General features: G+C 33.2%; 4 protein-coding genes across 5 annotated transcripts; all 4 read right to left on the bottom strand.

Moving 5' to 3' along the window:
* Nucleotides 1–2,614: 2,614 nt before the first annotated feature.
* Nucleotides 2,615–4,427, bottom strand: LOC137832685 (probable NAD(P)H dehydrogenase (quinone) FQR1-like 1). Its single transcript, XM_068640988.1, has 4 exons — nt 4,339–4,427; nt 3,671–3,764; nt 3,103–3,365; nt 2,615–3,012 (listed from the first exon to the last, which is right to left on the bottom strand). The coding sequence occupies exons 1-4, from the start codon at nt 4,359–4,361 to the stop codon at nt 2,778–2,780; spliced, it is 615 nt and encodes a 204-aa protein (XP_068497089.1). The 5' UTR covers nt 4,362–4,427; the 3' UTR covers nt 2,615–2,777.
* A 1,704-nt stretch (nt 4,428–6,131) lies between these two features.
* On the bottom strand, nt 6,132–8,948 carry LOC137832687 (NAD(P)H dehydrogenase (quinone) FQR1-like). The gene is made up of 4 exons (XM_068640989.1): nt 8,658–8,948; nt 7,447–7,540; nt 6,905–7,167; nt 6,132–6,776 (listed from the first exon to the last, which is right to left on the bottom strand). The coding sequence occupies exons 1-4, from the start codon at nt 8,678–8,680 to the stop codon at nt 6,545–6,547; spliced, it is 612 nt and encodes a 203-aa protein (XP_068497090.1). The 5' UTR covers nt 8,681–8,948; the 3' UTR covers nt 6,132–6,544.
* A 1,376-nt stretch (nt 8,949–10,324) lies between these two features.
* Nucleotides 10,325–14,351, bottom strand: LOC137832684 (G-type lectin S-receptor-like serine/threonine-protein kinase At4g27290). 2 transcript variants are annotated; one of them, XM_068640987.1, is made up of 7 exons: nt 12,930–14,351; nt 12,604–12,726; nt 12,331–12,488; nt 11,644–11,854; nt 11,292–11,529; nt 11,055–11,205; nt 10,325–10,933 (listed from the first exon to the last, which is right to left on the bottom strand). In XM_068640987.1, the coding sequence occupies exons 1-7, from the start codon at nt 14,212–14,214 to the stop codon at nt 10,625–10,627; spliced, it is 2,475 nt and encodes an 824-aa protein (XP_068497088.1). In that variant the 5' UTR covers nt 14,215–14,351; the 3' UTR covers nt 10,325–10,624. The 2 variants fall into 2 exon arrangements, with proteins under 2 accessions (XP_068497088.1, XP_068497087.1); XM_068640986.1 differs by having other exon boundaries at nt 12,915–14,350.
* A 2,442-nt stretch (nt 14,352–16,793) lies between these two features.
* On the bottom strand, nt 16,794–21,986 carry LOC137832683 (receptor-like serine/threonine-protein kinase SD1-8). Its single transcript, XM_068640985.1, has 7 exons — nt 20,159–21,986; nt 18,538–18,696; nt 18,257–18,447; nt 17,969–18,179; nt 17,618–17,855; nt 17,383–17,533; nt 16,794–17,291 (listed from the first exon to the last, which is right to left on the bottom strand). Exons 1-7 carry the CDS (start codon nt 21,420–21,422, stop codon nt 16,980–16,982), a joined length of 2,526 nt encoding a protein of 841 aa, XP_068497086.1. The 5' UTR covers nt 21,423–21,986; the 3' UTR covers nt 16,794–16,979.
* Between the last annotated feature and the right edge of the window lie 448 nt (nt 21,987–22,434).

Genomic DNA, 22,434 nt, shown 5'->3' with positions numbered 1-22,434 from the left:
GAAGAAGAATAAGCTTAAAGGTGAAGAATGGTGTATGAGAAGTGACTAATGATGAAAAAGTAGCACTTTAGTCATTCAAAATGCAATGCCAAGTATCTCTTCCCACACGCTTATCATTTTTATTTTACCACTTTATCAAATATTGCACCATACTTGAAGCATCGCCAGATCATATCAAAATGTTGGTGTCTGTGTGTGTGTTTTCCCTTTATAAAGATGTGGTTACTTAGCATAAAAGAAGATACATGAAGGAATTTTATAAAGCAGCAAAGAAAAAGACACAAAGCATCATTGCTATTATCACTCCTCACACATCTTTCTTTTCTTGTTTTGGCTAATCAATAAGAAACCCTATGTAACAATCTTCTAATGCAAGTTCTTGTTCATTCCACCTTCACAAAAAGTTCTCCTTCTTTTTTTACTTTCCAATCTTTCATTTTGCATGCCAAATAGCTGGGATCACAACCTCTTTTCACACCGTTTAGTATTGTCACCACAACACCATGCTTCACCTAAATCAAATATATTCTCATTTGAAAAGGACAAACTGATTTTACGGAACACTCACAAGTACAGATTCTGACTTAAACATATTAACTATTCATCCCAATTTGCAACAACAATAATCAGGAATATCGTATGCCAAATCTATACTAGAAAGTATTTATTGGATAAGTTTCTCCAGATACATTTCTAAACATAATACAATGTTTATAAATTAAAATTAATTTATATATAAATTAAAAAAATTATTCAAAAAAAACTTCTATAAGATATGTCTTGGATTTGTATTTGGCCTGTTGAACTTACTTTTGGGCTTGACTCGCAATGATCTGCTTACTGTGGTTGCAATTTCTGGTCCAGGAAAGTAAGTATACTGGGCTTCAACAATATAAAGTTTAGGGTATTTTTTCCTGCCTACATTCTTTGAAATACCGTAATTATCTTTGATAATTTTTTATGATTTTAAAATAGGAGTTTTGTAAGAAAAAGTCGTTTCTAGAATAAGGGTTTCGTAAGTAAAAAATGTGTCTGAAATAAAAAATCCAGAAGACAAAAAATCATTCCAAAATATTCTTTCTATAACATATTTTTTTTAGTTTCCAGAATAATAAATATGGAATTCATAAAATGTGTTGCAGAAAGAAAAAATGATTTTTTCCGAAAATGATAGAGTGCAGGGTGCCGGGAGAAACACCTTAGGCTCTGTTCAGATTGAGGAAGGGATTTGTGAGGATTAAAGAGGATGTGTGAGAATATGTGAGGTTGTTTGGATTGAGGGATGATAGAGTGAATTTGTGAGGATGATTTATTAATTTATCATTGTTATTAAAAAATATTTGAAAATGAATTATGATTTTTTTTTTGTGTAAGTTTAAATTAATTAAATGTTTTTTTAATATATAATATCCATAATTATTTGTATTTTTAAATAAAAAATTAAAAATATAATAGAAAATATTTTTGTGTTAAATTGAAATAAATTTATTAAATACATGAAAATAATATTTATTATTTTATATAACTATATATATTGTTGATATTATAATTTTTTTATTATTATTTATAATTATATGTTGTTATTAATATTATAATTAAACATTTTAAAAATTATAAATAATAAATAAATTTATATAATATTTAATTTTGTATATTGTAATAAAATACATGCACAAAGATATTTGGTAAAATACAATAATCCTACCTAAATTCCCACAAATCTCTTCATTATGTGAAGAATGAAAAAAAAAACATTCACCATCTCTCCCATCCACTCTTCCACCCTCAAAACTTTTAAAACAAACACAAAAAATACTCATTCCTCCTCCCTTCTCCCTCATGGAGCAAACACACCCTAAAGTTTAATGTGCGCAAAACTTCCCCAAGGTACATAAGACGATGAAGTAGTTTATTTTTTTATTTTTTTATATTTTTATTTTAGTTTTTTAAATTTAGTTATCTGAATATTACTTCTCCAAATTTTATATAACAATCTAGAGAATATAATAGAAACGTATTAGAGAATGAAATGATTAACATACTTAAAAATTTCTAACCGGAATACTTTGTATCACCATCATAACACCAATTTTCTCCCGTTATATCTATTTTATTCCACGCATCACATCATAAGTACATTTCAAAGCTTTGAAGTCATCAATGTTTAGTGGAAATAAAGTTATAGCATAAATCGGAAGAAACATTAGAGAATAATCCAATCTTCACTTTTAAGAAATTAAAATATCAGTGTGGCTAGGATATTCTTGCCAAACAACAGGATCTTCTTATTCGTAATGTTGCTTTCTTTAATATAATATTTCTTAGAGTTCAATGCCTTTACGCATAAGATTTATTTTTATCTTCGAAATTGAAATTTTGTTTTTCTCTCTCTACTCATATGACTTTGATATGGAATAATACCTTTAAGGGACTAGTTCATACAAAAATAAATCTGTTAATTATTACATAAAATTGAGGTGAGGTTTGTAATTTTTAGTCAATGTGGATTTCTGACAGTAATATATATGTATTAATAATATGTATTAAGAGGTATTACTATGGCCAAAAAGATAAGACTATGCTGAATGAGTTTGACCTTTAAACAATTGAAATATGAGTGAAACAGAGATTCTATAGCACTATATAATAATAATCACCAAATTCGTATATCGAGAACAAACACGGTGACAAGTGAAAAATATTAATCTTTCTCTTGCGACTATAACATGTTATTTGTTGGACAACACTGAACACACACAAACACATATAAATTAAAATCAAAGGGAACCCTTAAGCTTCTTTGCAATGCCTGCAAAGTACTTTCCTTGATGAAAAGCTTGAGCCAATTCTAACTCACTTGGCTGCCTTGAATTATCATCCCCAGCATAAGTTCCTGCACCATATGGGGAACCACCTTTCAAGTTCTCCATCTCAAACATGGCATCGCCAAATGTGTATCCAACGGGCACAAAGATCATCCCATGGTGAACAAGCTGAGTAATAGATGTCAACCTGCATGTAAAAAACACTCACTAAGTGAATATATACCAAATAAACATTGATATATAGGGATACTTAAGAATACAAAATTCAGTAACTCACGCAGTGGTTTCTTGTCCACCTCCTTGAGAACTGCTGCTGAAGAAGAAGCCTGCAGGCTTTCCTGTTAGTGCCTGTGTGCGCCATAGGCTCACAGTGGCATCAAAAAACGTTTTAAATTGAGCAGCCATAGCTCCATATGTTGTGGGAAAACCAAACAAAAACCCATCAGCCTCAACAAGCTCGCGGGGTTTAATAATAGGAACATCACTCTTTGGTGGGGATCCTATCTTCCTAAGAACTTCTTCAGACAGTGTTTCAGGCACCTATATATAAAAACACCAATATAAGTGCAGAAACAAATTTTCCCATTTCTTCTAGTTTTAGAAGAGAAGCACACAACAAAGTTAAATGATGACAGTTTTTAGCACTCTTGCTTTCTTTGTTTATATCAGAAAAGATCCACACACCTAGGTTTCTTTCAAATTGGAAAGTTTCAGCTTATTTTATCAAATGATGACAGTGTGTACTGATAAAAGAGGAATTAACAACTGAGCATAGATACATTGGTTTTTTGTTCTCTGAGTACATGATGCAGATTTTTAATGCAAAATGAAAATGGATTACAAACCTGCCACAGTTTTGCTTCTACTCCTTCCACGGAAGCAGCTCCTTTTTCTATCTCTTTAGCAAGCTTCTCAACATGTCCATGCGTAGAATAGTAACTAAACATGCCATGCAAATTACAGCAGATTAACGATTACACTTGGTATTATGATATTTTGGTATTCTCAAAGAGAGATTAATGGATGCAAAATTTTGACTGAAAAATATTTATAATGCCTTAATAGCCGTAATAAATATTCTGAATTCTCACTTGTCACAATTATACTGGAGGTGATATATTAAGACTGTCATGAATATGAGATAGAATATTTCAACATGATGCTAAGAATTATTTAAAAAAAAACAAACAAACTTATGAATGGATATTCATACTAAAATACTGATATATATATATATATATATATATATATATATAGAGAGAGAGAGAGAGAGAGAGAGAGAGAGAGAGAGAGAGAGAGAGAGAGAGAGATGAATTTTAATAACTTAAAAGATCTTAATTAGATTAGTTGATCGATTTTAATCTATTTGTTACAATCTGAATAAAAAGGATTCATTCTCTCTACTTAAGTTGTGGGAAAGTGATTAATAACGAAAAGAAAGCTTATAATTCAATGAAAATGGAATGTTGTTGAAGACTTAACCATAAAAGTGACAAGAAAGAGAATTTCTTACACAACGTAAACCTTGGTAACCATTGCTTGTAATTTGTATAGCTATCCTTGGAAACCAAAATGTGTTAGTGAATGATAACACCTTCACAAGTACCTATTCTTATAGTGTCACCACCCACTATATTTTAAGTTTAAAATGAGATTCCAACTGAAATCTTCTTGAAATTGATAACAATATTAAAAAATAATATTTCATTATAATAATAATAATAATAATAATTTTATTGAATATTTTCTTTTGAGTTTTCTGAGCTAATTCTGGAGAGAATTAATATATTAGAAAACAACACATTTAACTGAAATTAACGACTGATTTTTAAGCGAAAAAAATAACAGAAAAATTAGAAATCCTAGAAAAATAATATTTTTTTTTCTAGTAGGGTTCGAATTTTATTTGCTAGGAAAAAAATACACTTTAATTATGAAGACACTTTTCAATTAATAATAAAAACTACGTTTATATTAATACTAAATTTTTATTATTAATTTAAATATAATGTTTAAGCCGCCTTGTTTTTGGATGTTTGCTATATAAATAGTATTAATTACTAAATAATTTTTAAAAGTAAATATTATTAGCAGCCTTATGCTGGCCTCTCTCATAACTTATTCTGAAAAAACTAAAGAACTGAAAAAAAAAATGTTCATTAATTCTTGTCCAATGCATAGTAACCACGTTTTTAACTTAGTTATCATGCAATAATTTATTTGATAATTATTGTCTTTTGTCAATTTCTATTATTATTATTATTAGTTTCATCTTTTGAATAGTCCAATAAGGTGATGGTGGCTAAGAGGCATTATTACTTAACAATTTTTTTTATAGTCACTTATTATTGTTGCACCTTTATCAAATATTTTTCTGTCTTTAATCACTGTCCTATTCCCCATGCTTCTATCCTTTCTTTCACTTTTCATTTTTATAAAATATTTAAATTTTGAAATGAAATATCTACTCACCATGCAACACACTGCTGTTAATTAATTAACTACAGAACATTAAATTTTAGTATGTATTTAAATCGAATTTTATCACCATTTATTAAAAAAATACAATTCACGGCCTTAATTGTTTTTATTTAACAGTTCAAAGAGAAAAAAAACTACAAACTAAAGAAGGACAAAACCATGATGGTAAAATACTATACGTTTCATGAACATGTATGGTCATATACATGTTTGTCTAATATTTATGTTGTGAGAGCGAATCATGTATATACAGTTTGAAGAAGTATTAAATTATGAATTTTATTGTTGAATTAAGGATTGTTATGATTTATCTTCTATTTAATGTTTATTATTTATTTTTGGTTAAATCATTCAATTATAATTGAAAAAACTGATTGAATTCTGAGTATAACATTCCACACTTTTTATATTTTTAAATAGGAAAAAATTAGATACTATGAAAAACTTTTCTTAAAACAAATATTTTTGGTTGTACTAATTTAAAGAATTGATTATAATAATCAAGAAACTTAAGTTCTTTCATTCAAGAAACTGAGGTTAAAATATTTGTTTGGGGTTGATAATAAATAGATTTTGATTGGATGAAAAATTAAGTATTATATTTTAGGAAATTCAATGAAGGTAAATCCCAAATATGAAATCTCTTACTTTTATGCAATTGTTTTTTATATTTAATTATTTTATTATTCAAATTGTCATATGAAAATCATACCTTCATTTGCCCCATTTGTATGAATACACCTTACTTTATTATTTGAACAATTTGATAAACGTAACATTAAAACTAGACAAAAAGAGTTATATAACCATAATGCATAAATGTACAATAAACAAACACTGTATTAAGCTAATAAAATTACTAAATACAAGGAAAATAGGGAGATCACTATCCTATATAAGAGAAAGAAAACAACTCAAATGACACAATAATACAGGAAGTACTTTTAACTCATATTTTACTTTGTACTCATTATATTTTATGTTTTTACTAACTTGAACATCGGATCGGAGTGGTAGAGCTCCTCTTTTCTTTGAAGACCATGAAACTCAGAGACTATCTTAAAATTTAAGCAACCTCAACTGAATGTTCTAGGTTTGAGATCGTCAATATCCTTGAATGGAACAACATAACAACGTTTGAACATGAAGTAATGATTTATTCTCACACTTGTATTTGAAACATATTTCTTTATTTGACAAAACGGTAATGGATGCAGAGTATGTATGGAGGATAAAACTCATTGAGATCCCTTGAGCTTCTTGGCAATGCCTGCAAAGTACTTTCCCTGATGAAAAGCTTGAGCCAATTCTAACTCACTAGGCTGCCTTGAGCCATCCCCAGCATAAGTTCCTGCACCATATGGGGAGCCACCTTTCAAGTTCTCCAACTCAAACATGCCAGCGCCAAATGTGTATCCAATGGGCACATAAATCATTCCATGGTGAACAAGTTGAGTAATAGATGTCAACCTGTTTGCACAATCAAAAAGCAAACTGTCACTAACTTTTCTATTGCTTTTCTCAGCTGCATATTAGCACTGATAGAAACAGAAACAGAAACAGAAACAAGGGAATTAAAGAAGAATTCAGTGACTCACGGGGTAGTTTCTTGACCACCTCCTTGAGAAGCAGTGCTATAGAAGAAGCCTGCAGGCTTTCCTGATAGTGATTGTGAACGCCATAGGCCTCCAGTTGCATCAAAAAATGCTTTAAATTGAGCAGCCATAGATCCAAATCTTGTAGGAAAACCAAACAAAAAGCCATCAGCCTCAGGAAGCTCATGGGGAGTAATGACAGGAACATCACTCTTTGGTGGTGCTCCCAACTTCTGAAGTACTTCTTCAGGCAATGTTTCAGGTACCTGTATGTTTAGATACAAAGAATGAAAGTGAATAAGGGAAATTCCTTCTTTCTTCCGAATTACATGAACAGTGTAACATGGCCAGATCATTTTAAAGATATTGCCATAAATATTTGAACACTCTGCTGACATGGCCTCAATCGTTTCAAGATTGAAAAAGGTTGTTACCAAATTAGAAGTTTCTTTCATATCATCACGTAATGACATTATGAGCTGTTAAAAGAGGTGTCATAAGTGAGCACTTTATGGATGAATGAAAATGAAATAAGGTTTACAAACCTGCCACAGTTTTGCTTCTATTCCCTCCACAGAAGCAGCCCCTTTTTCTATCTCTCTAGCTAGCTTCTCAACATGTCCATAAGTAGAATAATAACTAAACATGCAAGGCAAATTTCAATCAGATTAGGGATAGAGAAATAAATTATATAATAACTACAACTTCTACAACAGATAGGTACACTATTATTGGTCTTATGATAATAAAAATTTATTAGAAACTGATGGAGTTAGTTTAGAAACTCTCTACCAGACAACAGTTCTTTCAAGAAATGACTACTGCACTTTACAGCTTAGTCATTTTTGAGATAATGGAAACTGGAATTCACCAATTGCCATTGTGAAACCCCTCTTCTCCCCAAATTTCAGAGTCAAGATTCTGAATCTTTGTTCTTTTGTTTTTGAAGTTATGATTAAAAAGGAGACGTTAAATCAATTTATATGAAATACAGTTCAAGAATTTAAACATTCCCTGTCTACTCCCAAAATCCTGTCTTTATTTCTTTCAAAAGCTGAAATAGGAGAACAGGACAAAGAAATGAAAACAGATCTAAGCAAAAGTTTTTTTCCTCCTTGGCTGCAATTGTAAGGATTGAAAAGCTATTAATTCCTTCCCACCCTCAAACAGCTTTCAAAGGAGAAACACTTTCCAATACTGCTCTGGTAAGAAACATCAGAATTCCCAAAATTTCAAGAACGGCAAAAACAGCATCAGATATTAGGGAGCTGTTCTACATCAATACAAAAACCTTGATTGCTTCAAATACCGTAAGGAGATGACGAGGTAAAGATTCATAGATTGAATTTAGGTTCAGTGGTGAAAATTCTTCACAAGTAAGACATAAACTGTTGAAAAGTCTAGAACTTACAGCAGCTACTACTACTGAAGACTCACTCACCACACCTTCCCAATTCATCAATCTAAACAAATACTAAATCTAATACTCTGACAAAGAACTGGGAAGAGAAGCTTATAAGAGATTAACTCCACAACTGGAAAACAAGATAAAGAAATCAACAATGTGGAAAAAGAAAGTAAAACCATACCATCAATCATTAATTCTGTATGGAAAAAATAAAGCAGACCCAGAATTCATGGATTATGAAGTGATTAACAAGAACAAAATCAAGAATCTAAGCCAATGAAAATGGAGTATTGGTCACAACTTAACCATCAAAGTAGGACAAAAAAGAAGAGAGTTAGAATGTCTTACATAATATAAACCTTGGTAGCCATTGGTAGTAACTGCTAATGTCTTGTCTCTATGGAAACCAGAAGGTGTTGGTGAATGAAACCTTAACTACGTACCTAGTCTTATACTGTAACTTATTACAGTATTATTATTATGGTTGTTGTTGTTGTTGGAATGGCGTACGTTTAAGAAAAGTTCAATACAGAAAACAAGAGAAAGGGAAATAAATGTTTCAGCAAGAAACGAAGAACTCTGATCCACATCATACAAACGAATTATTCAACTCAGTAGTTAATTAATTAACTGTACAACAACTTATTTATTGGATCATTATTGTCTTTGGTCAATTATTTTATATTTTATTATACGTTACATCTTTTAATTAATCCAAGACATGGTGGGTGATGCATGATTGGTGGGTCAAACTCAAACATAGCACGAACGTGGAGTAGTTGAAATGACGTCCTTGTTCACTCATGATTTCTAATTTCTTATTATTAGACATTATTGTAACATACTTCTATGACTTCGATGTGCCAAGAAAACTTCTTCTCTATTTTTTTAAAACTATTTTGAATGGCAATGATTTCAAATCCTCCAATTTCACTCGTATAATTCGGCTGTTTATGGATACAATAATAATTTGGCTTTTAAACTTTATGGGTAATCCATCTAATTTTCATTTCTATAATCCACGAGTCATGTTAGTTAGATAAGTCCCGTCAAGTTCAGCTTTTAAATTTTTATAATTAAAAGGCTTATTAGAGGTTTTTTCTCTCTTCATTTCTCAATTAGTTTATGCACAAACTTAATTAACACTCAAAAGGGAATCTTAGTCTCAATAACTTCATCATTTATTTATTTTTGTCTAATGATCCCAGGTTAACAACATGTTAATTCATCTTAAAGTGCAATATGAGTTCATGCTCATTTCAAAAGACAAGTTACTTAGCTTTTTATTTTTATATGTCGTTAACCAAGCCTCACCCACCAATTAAATAAACTTCTATTTGAACCACACATTCGTTTTGATGATACAAATTCACTTTGTAACCCACTAATCCAAGGTGGGTTTGCTTGAAGGCCAAAAAAAAAAGAGTTGATTCCATGGATTTATAATTACCCAAAATCTGAAGCATTGTAACTAATAAATAGAAATAAACTACAATAAGTAAGGTAAAAAAATCATTTAGAAATGAGCTAGTCAGTGGTGAGCTTATAGATTAAGTATGTTTAAGTCCTCAAATTTATGGACCGAGCTCATTTTTTCATCCTTAGTTAAGATTCCAACGTAAATAATTAATATACATGTACCTGATGGAAAATATTACTTTGACCCTCTTAAAAAAAATACTCTCACCTAATAACTAATTTTAATAGGATAATAATATATATTATGATTTTATATTAAAAGTAAATGAATGTTTTTGTCTTTTAGTGATATTAAATAAATGTATTTTGATTTTAAGTGGTATTAATGTATCACCATTCATGTACTAGATGGACACTACCAATTTTATGACCTAATCGGTAAATTAATTAAACAAAAAAAAATTAACATTCCTAATATGAATACTCCCTTTTAACAACCGATTTTAATAATATAACAGTATTGTATTGTGCAGGCCTTAGATGGGACGTGTTCCAATTCAGGCCAAATCATGATAATAGCCCATAACGAAACGGAATGAAGTGAAATTTCCGAAATATTCATAATTATCTCACCTCTACAAATTAATCAATAACCTTAAGTTGAACAAATATTTGTCATTATTCAATAACCTTAAGTTGAACAAATATTTTTAATTATATTATATATTACTTAATGATAACAATGTTGGCATCCCAGTGATTCAATTAAGCCGGAGTGATTAAAGGAATAAGAACTTTCAGAAGTGTAAGCATGATGATTCCCATTATCTGCTTAATTTTGAATCAGAAAGAAAACTTCATGCATGTTTAACTTGCACAGTGTTGTTACTAAGGAATCAACGACCCTCTAGCGAAGTAGCAGTTGTGTGATTGGAAGCAGAGTTGAGTGGAGCGTTTGATGATGAATTCGTCTGAGAGAAAAATCTCTCCGAATATAATCCTGGCCTTCCGGGTTGAGGGATCAACACACTCTCACTCTCCAACATCAAAACAACTGATGACATTGTTGGCCTATCTTCTGGGAACTCTTGAACACATGACAGACCCACTTTTATACACCTTAGAGCTTCACATGTCGGAAACTTTTTCCCAACAAATGGATCCATCACCTCCAACGCCCTTTCTTCATTCCATACCTTCCATGCCTACCATGTTTCCAAATTATTCCTTTCATCAGATTATAATACTAATTAACCAAAAACAACACTCACACATACTCAACTTTTCTTAAATAACTCTAAACTCATAACTGACCAATTTACTCACATGGCCTAGGAGATTCAGTTTGTGATCTGGGTGAACAAACCCTTTGTTTTTCTTCCCGCTCAACAGCTCCAAGAGTAAAACCCCAAAGCTATAAACATCCGATTTAAAAGAGAAGTGTCCATCTATTGCGTACTCTGGGGCCATATATCCACTGTAACAAGTGCAGAGAGTAAAATGAGTTTAGCAGTTAAGTTCAGAAAAACTGTGGAAAGTTAAGTCATGTGTCGTTGTGCTTACTAGGTTCCCACTACCCTCTTGGTCTTTGCTTCCGTTTGATCTCCACCAAACATTCTTGCCATTCCGAAGTCAGAAATTTTTGGATTCATTTCACTGTCTAAAAGAACATTGCTTGCTTTCAGGTCTCTATGGATGATTCTCAGTCTTGAATCTCTGTGAAGGTAGAGAACTCCACGAGCAATGCCAATAATTATGTCTAGCCTCTTCTCCCAACTGAGCACAGAACGCTTGGTTTCATCTGATTCAGAATATTGCTTGTTTTATACAGTATATTATGATCAAGTGAAATGTGTTTGCTCAAAGTACGTGTTTCTATGTGTAGATGTGATTTTGGAATAGTTGATTGACCAACCGAATAATAAGGAGTCCAAGCTTCCGTTTGGCATGTATTCATAGATCAATATTTTATCTTCACCGTCAATGCAACAACCCAGAAGCTTGACAAGATTTCGATGCTGAAGTTGGGAGATCAAAATGACCTCATTCTTGAACTCCTGCAGGCCTTGTCCAGAACTCTCTGATAGCCTTTTCGCAGCTACTTCCTGTCCTGATGGAAGTTGACCCTGCAAATCCAACAGAACCAAGATATTATTATTGTTGTTGTAAAACTGAGGGCGAATAGCCTTTCTCGTAGGAAAACGGAATCGATAGACTTGTTTGCTTGGTAAGTGGAAAGTTTTACTGTCATTTTGAATATTTGGACTGAACAACCAGTAGAAAACTCAAATGGTGAATAGACACTCAGAAAGAAAAACTGATAGATGATAAAGAAGTATAGATGTGATATGATGTGATAATAAGAGATTGAGAGAAATGGTGAATGTCAACGGTTTTTGCACAGTTGGGGATGTACACGAGTTTTACTCTTTAAACAACATGATACTATTTTGAGATCTCAGATGTTACAGACTAAATAAATCAGAGAGATCATTGGATAAATGTGCATTTTCCTACCGTGCAACCTTGTTAGAGACTAGTATGTGATATTGTTTGGAATATATATTTTTTAATAATTAACCAGAGAGAGAGAGTAATTTACTTTGTATACAGGACCAAATCCTCCTTCTCCAATCTTGTTGTAACTAGAGAAATTCCCAGTGGCGGCTTCAATCATGGCAATCTTAAACATTGGAAGTTCAAATTCATTCCTTTCACTCCTGACTCTGCCAACACTAAACTGACTACCGGTCTGTTTGGCTGCTTACAGAAGCAAATAGCCAAGGATTAATCAGTAATGCTAATAAAAGGACACTACGGTTTAAAAAGTACGACAGATTTATCTTCTCAAACTAGAACTACAACTTATATTTACCTCCATTTCTTCTGCATTTCTTAATTATCAACCACAATGTTGATACAATAATTGTTGAAGTTACAGATGCAGCCACAGGAAACAGTATGAGTTTCTTCCTTTTACTTCCATCAGCATTTGAACCTGACACCACATATAAAGACAAAACATACAATATATAAACATATTTTGAGAAAAATTGAAATTGCTTTTATTGAAGAATCTTTAATATGATAATAAGTATTTGTTGGCTTACTCAAAAAAGAAGTGAGCTAAATTTCTGGTGACTGCTAAAATTGGACTAAAACATGACATGGATTGGTAGCACATACCTTCAATGTTCTTACCTATTTCTGAAGCTGCAACCCTCAGGTAGAAATCTTGTCCATTCACAGAAACCTCTCTTATATCAAATAAATTCCCAAACCATGCAATACAACCTTTTCCGCTTGCATTTATATCCAGGTTTGCATAAGCAACACAGGAGCAGTTCTTAGAGCATTCTTTCTCACAGTGATCAATGCTGATGCTGTAGTTTGTACGAAACTCAGCGGCATCTGGAAGCTTCATTCCTGTAAACTGCTGAAATGCATCTCCATTGCTGCAAACCTCTGTGTTTTTTCTAACACATCCATCTGACCACTCAGACCTTTCCCATTCCTGCGGAAGCTTAGGCTCAAAACCCTTCAAACACTTGCAAACAGGGGAGGTATTGATGTAACAAGAACCGTAAGCACCACAAAGGCCATAATCATCACAACGGTCCCCTTGAATTGAAAATTCAGAAAACCAACTTGAATGTTGATCATTCCATGAAAAATGCTGAATCAAACCAGACTGACTGAGCACAAATCTTGAAATGATGGTGTCTTTGGTCTCATAGGAGTAAGACACTTCATCAGAATCAAACACAAATATGGGTTTGAAAACTGGATTTGCACTGAGAACCGGGTCACCTTTGAATTGTTGTCCATACCATGGTCCACTTCTGAAGACCTGCTTGTTTCTCTTGTGAAGGAAAAGCTGAGGAAGGCCACGTGGATCCACACTGTAGGTGTATTCTCCTGGAGAAGGATCAGAAGTGGTTTTCCATGAAGTCAAGAGTCGATTCAAGCCAGTTTTGAAGTTCCAACCTAGTTTCATTCCTGGTATCAATGTGTCAGATGGGTAATCAAAACTCTCCCACAAAAATCTCTCATTTCCATAGTCTTTCAACACAAAGTTTCCGGAATCTAGAAGCTGTGCCACTGGATTTTTTGCAGGTCCAGATGAGTTTGAGGACCATGCAACACTTCCCGTGTGGCTTAGAAGAATGAGCTTGCCATCACCACTGAATGTCAAGGAGCCACCAGAGTTAACTAGTGGATTGTCTCTATTTGCAATCCAAATAACTGTCTGGTCTGGGATACGCTTGTACCATATTCCAAGATAAATGTGAGTTGAATTGCCAGGACTGAAGAAACCCAGTTCAAAATTTTGAGAAGGTGAGACTAGTGTCTGGTTGCCACTGATGGTTTGTGGAGGAGTTATTTCATCCTCTGCTTCCAAAGATGAAGGAAACAAGGATATGAAATAGCAACAAGTAACAAGAAATAAAAGGGTGAACTTGGTTTTCTCCATGAGTAATTTCATCCTTTCACGTTACTACTTATAAAAGAAAACTTTGGTTCTTTAATCTCACTGTTCCCAATAAACTTCTTATCTAGACCCCTCTGTGAATTTAATGGGTTCGTTAAATTAAGCAAAAGAATTCTATAATTGGGAGCAGGTGTACCTTGAGGGTCCTGTTTTCTTTTTGAAAGATTACATGAAATGTTTTGTTTTTCTAAACCAACATGCAACTATGTAACGTCTAGTGCGATCTTATGTTTTCAAAAGTGTCACAATCCTATGTTATTGAATTTTTAAAGTCTTTCTTCATAAACTAATTTGCAATTTAACATCACAAACAAATTAGTGAAAAATATGAACTTGTGTACAGAATGCAAGTTCGAGCCGAGGATTTGAACATCGCAGCACATTAGTGATATGTTATATCTGAGTTCTTTGCTATAGGACATGTTTCAGTTTCACAGCAATTCAAATTCAACACTTTTTAATTCAAAATGTTCTGACCTCAAGTCATAATCAAACGCAAAATATTAGTTGTTTTCATAATGATATGAATGGAAAAGATAATAAAAGACATTTTAATAGTAGGAGAAAAAAAATTGAAAATAAAAATATAAAAACTGTTAAGAACACACAAATTTTCAAGCATATAATATTCAGTTAAACTGTGGTTATGACTAGAAAAGAAAGCACATTTGAAAATGAAGATGTAAAATAATGTATATAAAATTAGCATGAAATATTGGAGAGCAACGTCAACATTAGGTCATCAGACTCAACAACACCAACCTTTAATGTTGAGACAGCATTGGAACAACAGCAAGAACAAGAAAGAAAGATGGGACATAGTTTGAAATTCGTTACCAGAAATCCATCTTATTCAGTCAATCATGCTCCACAACTAAATAGTGCAATATTTTAACGTGGCATGTAGAGTGAAAGCAACTGCAGAGACTGTTAGTCAATGAAAGCTGGAAGAGGTGGAAGATGTTGATAGCAGCAAAGACATTTTACCAAACTCTACCAATTAACAAATATATAGCAGTCCATTGTTTCCTAAATAATACAATGTTGCAAGTCTCGAAAACTTGTTTGTTTCTTCTTCTTTTTTCTTTTCCAGCATCCCCTTTCTCTGCCTTTCTCTGCATCTACAATCTCTATTTTCCACTAACTTGTGTAGGCAGGTAATGTAGATAATATGCTTGATCGGAGATGGAAAAGAGAGCACAAGGTTTCATAGATCAAGAACTGCGTAGGCAAAGCAACAAAGAGAACAAGAACAGAGCGTGAAGAACCCCAGTGGAATGAGGGAGAAGAGAGAAGATGAAACAGAATGAAAAACACAAATGAATTGTATTTCGTAACAATAAAAAGTGAATACTATGTTCAAATAGTAAAATTGTAGGTGTATATATAAGAAAGCTATGTCTAAGACAGTGGTAGTTACAAAGAGAATAACTGGCCCAACAGAAGCCCATTACTAATGCTTCTGGACTTTATCAGCAGAGAAAAAATAATAATTAAACTTATTATTAGGAGAGATTTGGGAGGAAAGTGAGGTTGTTTGGATTGAGGTATATTAGAAGAGATTTGTGAGGAAAGTTTATTGAATTTTGTGAATGATGTGATAGTTATATGAAATTTTTTAATTTTTTTAAAATATGTAAAATACAACCTTATAAATTTACCCTTACTTTTAAAAATATATGAATAATAAAAAAATTTAATTAATTTATATAGTTATTTTTATAATTAATAATAATAATATTATTATTATATAAATAAATATATTTTATTATTATTTATTTTTATTAATAATATTATTAAATATTTGATACAAATAAATTAAGAGTAATTTTGACATTTTAATAATATTATGTAAATTTTTAATAATTATAAAATATATTATAAATTAATTTAGTTGTACTATTATTTTTTATTTATTTTTTATCATTATTAATTATTATTTATAATTTTTAATAATAATTATTATTTCATAAATTTATTATTAATATTTTTATTTTAATTATCATTTTATATATTTATTAATATTTTAATAATTATTATTATTATTTACATTATTTTAATCATATTTTTCGTAAATCTTGCTAAGAAAGAATAGTACAACGCTTTTGCTTCGAAATTTGTATTTTATTAATATTTTTATTTCTTGGTTTTTGAGTTTTACCTGCCTTTCATCGCTTCTCAGAATCCGGGTTTTTGAGCTTTACATCGCTTCTCAGAATCGTTGGATACAAAGCATTATGATTAATAGCTATAGTTTACTTTGAGAAACAGCGTATTTGTTTCAAGCATAGTTTGGTACATAAGATGAATCTTAAAGGAAATTTGATTTTATCACACGTGAATTAATATACAGTTCTATATAGTCTACATGAATAACAGACTCAGCTATCAGTTTTTTTTCTTTCATCATTCCTAGTGAAAAAATTGAGAAGTCTTATTGTTCTTGTTTGGAATCGGGAAGAGTTTTCAACTTTCCTAAAAGTCTTTGTTGATCGCCTAGTAGCTCTCAGGTTCTCACAGTGTCCAAGTTTCAGTGATGGGAAGAGTATATGTAAAAGGTTCTCCAACAGTTAAAGTAAGTTTTCTTTGAAGAGTTTTAAGGAGTATGGTTTTCACTGTATCTCTTGCATATTACACCAAAACAAGATCAAAGTAGATCTCAAAGATGCCGCAACTATCAGAGGAAGGAAAATTTACAGTATAACTTCTATGTTTCAAGGAATATACAAATGTGCTAGGTGATGTCATGCTTCTTTTAACTACCTAGCATCTAGCAATGTGACTGTGACTTGGTTCACACTCCATGATTCATCTTGCTTACTTGAACATGAATCAGTCTCCGCAGGATTCTTCCCTACGGAAAACCCAGGGTTTCTGGGTTGTGGCATTAATGCAGATTCACTACTCAGCATCAACATCACTGAAGACATTGTTGGCCTATCTTCTGCACGTTCTTGGACACACAAGAGTCCAACGTGTATGCATCTGAGAACTTCAGCTGGTGAATATGAATTACCAAGTGATGAATCAACAAGTTCCAATGCACTGCCATCTCTCCACTGCCTCCATGCCTACAACAAGAAAGTACCACCAATTGTTTATTAACGGAATATGATATTATCAACTAAGTATCACTCTAATTCATGAACCACCCTCACTTACATTCCCTAGAAGATTCATGTCATCATTTGAGTAATAGAATCCTCTATTTTTCTTCCCAGTTATAATTTCCAGCGCTAGAACTCCAAAGCTGAAAACATCAGATTTCACTGAGAAGGTACCGTCCATAGCATATTCAGGAGACATGTAACCACTGTGCATAAGAAAAATATACAAATAATAAGGTCAGCATATTTGGTCTTGTAGAGAGTATTGTTTGCAATGAAGTGGTACTCACTATGTTCCAACAACTCTCAATGTGTTTCCTTCTGTCTGATTCGCGCCAAAAAGTCTAGCCATCCCAAAGTCTGATATCTTTGGGTTCATTTCACTGTCAAGTAAAATGTTGCTTGCCTTGAGATCCCTATGGATAATCCTGAGTCTGGAATCATGGTGCAGATAGAGTATCCCTCTAGCTATGCCACATATAATGCTGAAGCGTCTATTCCAGTCCAACATGTGTTTTTTGGCTTTGTCTGGAACATTATTTATTACAAAAGCATTCAGATAAAAAGATAAGACCAGATCAAGCAAAACATGCATGCATTGAAAAAACAAAAGATCTCAGGTGTAGAATGTTAAAAATTACCAAACAAAATGGAATAAAGGCTTCTATTTTCCATGTGCTCGTACACTAGCAACTTCTCATCCATCTCAACGCAGCATCCAAAGAGCCGAACAAGATTTCGATGTTGAAGTCTGACAATTAACTTCACCTCATTCTTAAATTCTTCAACTCCTTGCACGGAGTTTTTTGATAACCTCTTGACAGCAATATCACGGCCTTCCATCAACCTTCCCTGCTTGCCACACAAGCACTCCCATTAGTATGGTTTTCTGTATGGGTTATTATGAGAGCTATAAAAAACAAACCTACCCTGTAAACAATACCAAACCCTCCTTGTCCAAGTTTATTTTCTTCAGAGAAGTTGTTTGTGGCCATTGTCAAGGTATTAAAATCAAACATTGGCAACTCTATGTCATCCATGTTCCTTTCTCCCGAGTTTTCTCTATTAGTTGAAAATACCCCGTCACTTGTTAGCAACTCTCTACTTCTTTGGAAAGAACCTGGTTTTGTGGCAAGAACCAAAATATGTTATCATCTGCCACAACAACGTTTATACCATTTACTTAACTTCATGTGGACAAGGACATTACCTCTGGGGGTAGTCTTCAAATTCGATATACTTAACACTTTTCTCTTCTTCCAGAAAATCATAACCAATCCCACAATTACTACAGCTGCAGAAGCTGTGATTCCTGCAATCTCGCCGATATGGTTTGTCTTGTGAGAGCCACCTGCAGATCCTGTGTCATCTGTGATGCATAGGTTTCTTTTAGTACATTTATCCACTTAATATTTGTTCTAAGTGGTAGAAAATAGGTTTTGTAGAGTAAATACTAGCAAGTTAAAAATTAGATGATGACTCAACATAACTAAAACATTCAAGACAGAAAATTATGCAACACTTTCAGTTAAACAATTTGGAAGAACCTACACTTATGCAGAAACGTAACGTGTCAGATTAGCTATACAAATTCACTTCAAGGAGACTGATGAAATTAGCTTAGTTTTCTATGATGCATTTTTTATTTCCCTAACAAAATGAAACATTAAAAAACAAATTCACAAAAAGGTGAAGAAAAGAAAGAGAATTTGGCTTGCTTTGATGTAGACATATGCAGCTTTGAAATGCCGCCTACTCCCACCGAAATGTATAAAAATAAGCTTTTCTGAGTGCAGGTGATATTCATTAAACAGATCCTTATCTTTTTCTAATTTTCAAAGTTCACATGCTCCAAAACCTACCAACCTATGAACTTAGCATGGTCCAGGACCCACTTTCATCAAGGATAAACGTGTTTCCTAATCCTATTCAAACTCTCCATTTCGCTTCCCATATTCAAATATGAACAAATAGGCAGAACTAGTTATCTAGCTGTGAAATAAATTCAACATTTCGGTCAATGACATTTCTTGTTACAAAATTTTAAATGTAGATGTGACAAATGTGAATATAGGCATTGATTGAGAAAGAACATAGCATTGGTATGCGCCCAAAAGAAAACGCAACGAGTCAAAAACGTCGGCCCACAATTCCCGTAGGGCCCATATAAGAGAAGTGAGTGGACCAACAAATTCTAGAAAGAAAAAAAGAATCTAGAAAGATTACAGAATTTTAATTTACTCAGTTAGGTCACCCAACCAATGGAATGAAAAGGGTGAGTGAAGAAATGTAATTGCGTTCATATTTTCCCACAGGCAGACACATACTTCTTCTTTTCTCCTTTCCTTCGTTAGAAGCCACATCACACGTCAAACAAGTTTAGGGCGGCACCAAGAATTTGAAAAAAGAATCTTGCTCAAATTTAATGCCAAAAAATTGACCAAAAATTTTCCAACGTCAACAACTATTTCTTTTCGTTCATTCAGGATTAATCATGCTTATTTTTGTTATACAAAGCCATTCTATGGTATCTTACTAATTGAAGATAAATTTTTGAAGATCAACACTTTTCTAATTTATTCTAGCAATGTCAATTCCATAAACAAATTTATATCAGAATGACCTTAGCCTAATTGCTAATAACCAACAAACCAAACTGGTATGAAACAGAGTATGGAAGATTGGAAGAAAACACAGAAACAATTGTTTAATAAAACAGATGAGCAAGCATCATTCTGTGATTATATATATTTATTTTCCCAAATAGTGTTTAAAATAATAAAAGCAAAGAAACAGGTGAAAACGTTAAATAATGTTTAGTGTGAAGGTACCTGCATCAGAAGCTGCTAATCTGACAAAGAGATCTTGTCCACCGCTGGGATACTTTCTCATGTCTATGAGTTCAGCACTCCACGTGACGCACCCGGTTCCTCCGTTTGTGACCTCAATGTTGGCATAAGCAGTGCAAGAACAATTCCTGCGACACAAATCTTTACACTCTTCTAGGTTCATGCTCCTGTTCGCAAACACACTACTTGTCTCAGGCAACTTCACGTCCTCCAAATGCAAAAACTTGTCAGTCCCACAATCCAAATTCGTGTTCCTCACACACCCTTCAGACCCATCTCTCAAACTCCACGCCTGCTGGTTCTTCGGACTGAACCCTCTCATACAGGTGCACACCGGCGAGGCGTTAGAGTCACACAAACCATTAGAACCGCACGCTTTGAAATTATCACACTGGTCCTTAGGTGCATACCAAAAGGTGGTCCATGTGTTGCTGCTTGGCACCCACGTACGACGCTTAAGTACACCACCCGAAGTCACAATTAGCCTCGACAAAATAGAGCGGTTCCCAATGGAGAAGGAATAGTGCACACCATGGTTATCGTATGAAAAATCAAACATGATGGAATCAGTGTCGGGTTGCATCTCTGGTACCCCACTGAATCTCTCACCGTTCCAAGGCCCACTTCTATATATTCTATCATTTTCATTCATCAAGAAAATTTCTGGTATTCCACGAGGATCTATCTTGAAAGAGTAATCACCACTTGAAGGGTCTTTTCCTTCTACTTTCCACGAGGTTAAGTGTTTCTCCACGCCAGTGTCTAGGTTCCACCCCATTTTCATCCCAGGTAAGAGTGTGTCTGTTGGGTAATCGAAGCTTTGCCAGAGATAGTTTGCGGGGTCGGTTACGTTTGCTTCTCTGAGAACTAGATTTCCCGTGTCCAAAAGCTGGAGAATGGGGTTGTTGGCTTTGGTGACATTGGAGGACCAAACGGGTTCCCCTGATGGAGTTGTTAGAATCATGTTTTTGTTTTCTCCGATGGTTAGAAATCCTGTGGAGTTGTGGAGAGGGTTGTCTCTGTTGGCCACCCATACTACGGGTCCGTTGCTGATGTTGTGGTACCATATGCCTAAGTACCAAGAGGAATTGGTCCTGGAAAAGAAGCCCAGAGCAAAGACTTGGGTAGGTGAAACCAGGGTTTGGTTGGTTAGAAGAGTTTGTGTTGGGGTTAAGGTGTCTGAGGAGAATGAAATAGTGATGTGTAATGCCAAGAAGCAAAAGAGAAAGAAAAAGAAACCTGGCATGTTATGTTTGCAGAGGGAGAATGATGAAGTGTTTGGTAAGGAAGATAAATAAAAGTTTCATAGTATAGTTCTGGTATGGTGTGGGGTGGTGAGGAAATTAAGAAAAGCAAATTGAACCCGTCATTGACAGTGGCATTCTTCTTGGTCTATGGTGTTTCTCCTTTTGAACAAGGCTTTGAATTCCCAAATTTGAAAAGAGAAGAAGTAGCTGTTGTTATCTTGCAACAATCACTTTTATGCGACTCTTGTTTTTCATCAGTCAACAGTGTGAATATGGTTAGCCATCCCAAAGACTCATAAGTCACAACTCATGACTTTTTATGATGCATATTATTTTTCCTTTTTGAAACACTGTTATTTTTAGAATACTGGTTAGTATTTGTTATAAATGTAATCATGCTGACTTTACAGGTTCTTTGGTGTGTAAAGGGTGAGGGGTGAGAATAATAATTAATGCAGAAAGGTAACTATGGTTTAGTTTTGGGTTGGGTGATGACTTTTTCTTGTTCCAAATGTAATACTAGTGGCGGCCCAATTAGGTCACCAAATCTATTTATGTCACCTTTTTTTACCACCAAAAACCGACATCGGACTCCAACAAAACCAAGCTAATATTACTAATATGCCTTAAATTTTTTTCTTCAAACATAGTGATATTTCATTTTATTTAAAAAATAAAATAAAATTGTGAAAATAAAAAATTGCTTCTAATCTATGAGGCTCGAACACTTCTCTTAAATGAGCGTATCGGTGTCGAACACACATATCGGTGTCGACACTCGTACAACACTCGTAGGATATTTATTGGTTAAATGTTCAATTCAAAAAATATTTGTTGGATTTTTTAAAATTCTAACACGATTCTATAACACAATTTTAGAAGGTATAAATACAATAATTTTCTAAAAACTCAAATTTATTGTATAAATTTTTATTATGATTAGAAAAATAAGAAACAAATTCTTTTGAACCAGTCATGAAAAATATCTTCATGCTCCCAAAATAATTTAAA

This window comes from Phaseolus vulgaris, chromosome 6 (genome assembly GCF_000499845.2).
Source record: "Phaseolus vulgaris cultivar G19833 chromosome 6, P. vulgaris v2.0, whole genome shotgun sequence".
Taxonomy (NCBI): Eukaryota; Viridiplantae; Streptophyta; class Magnoliopsida; order Fabales; family Fabaceae; genus Phaseolus; species Phaseolus vulgaris.
The sequence above is the reverse complement of the archived record's forward strand: the minus strand, read 5'-3'. Positions and strand labels throughout refer to the sequence as shown.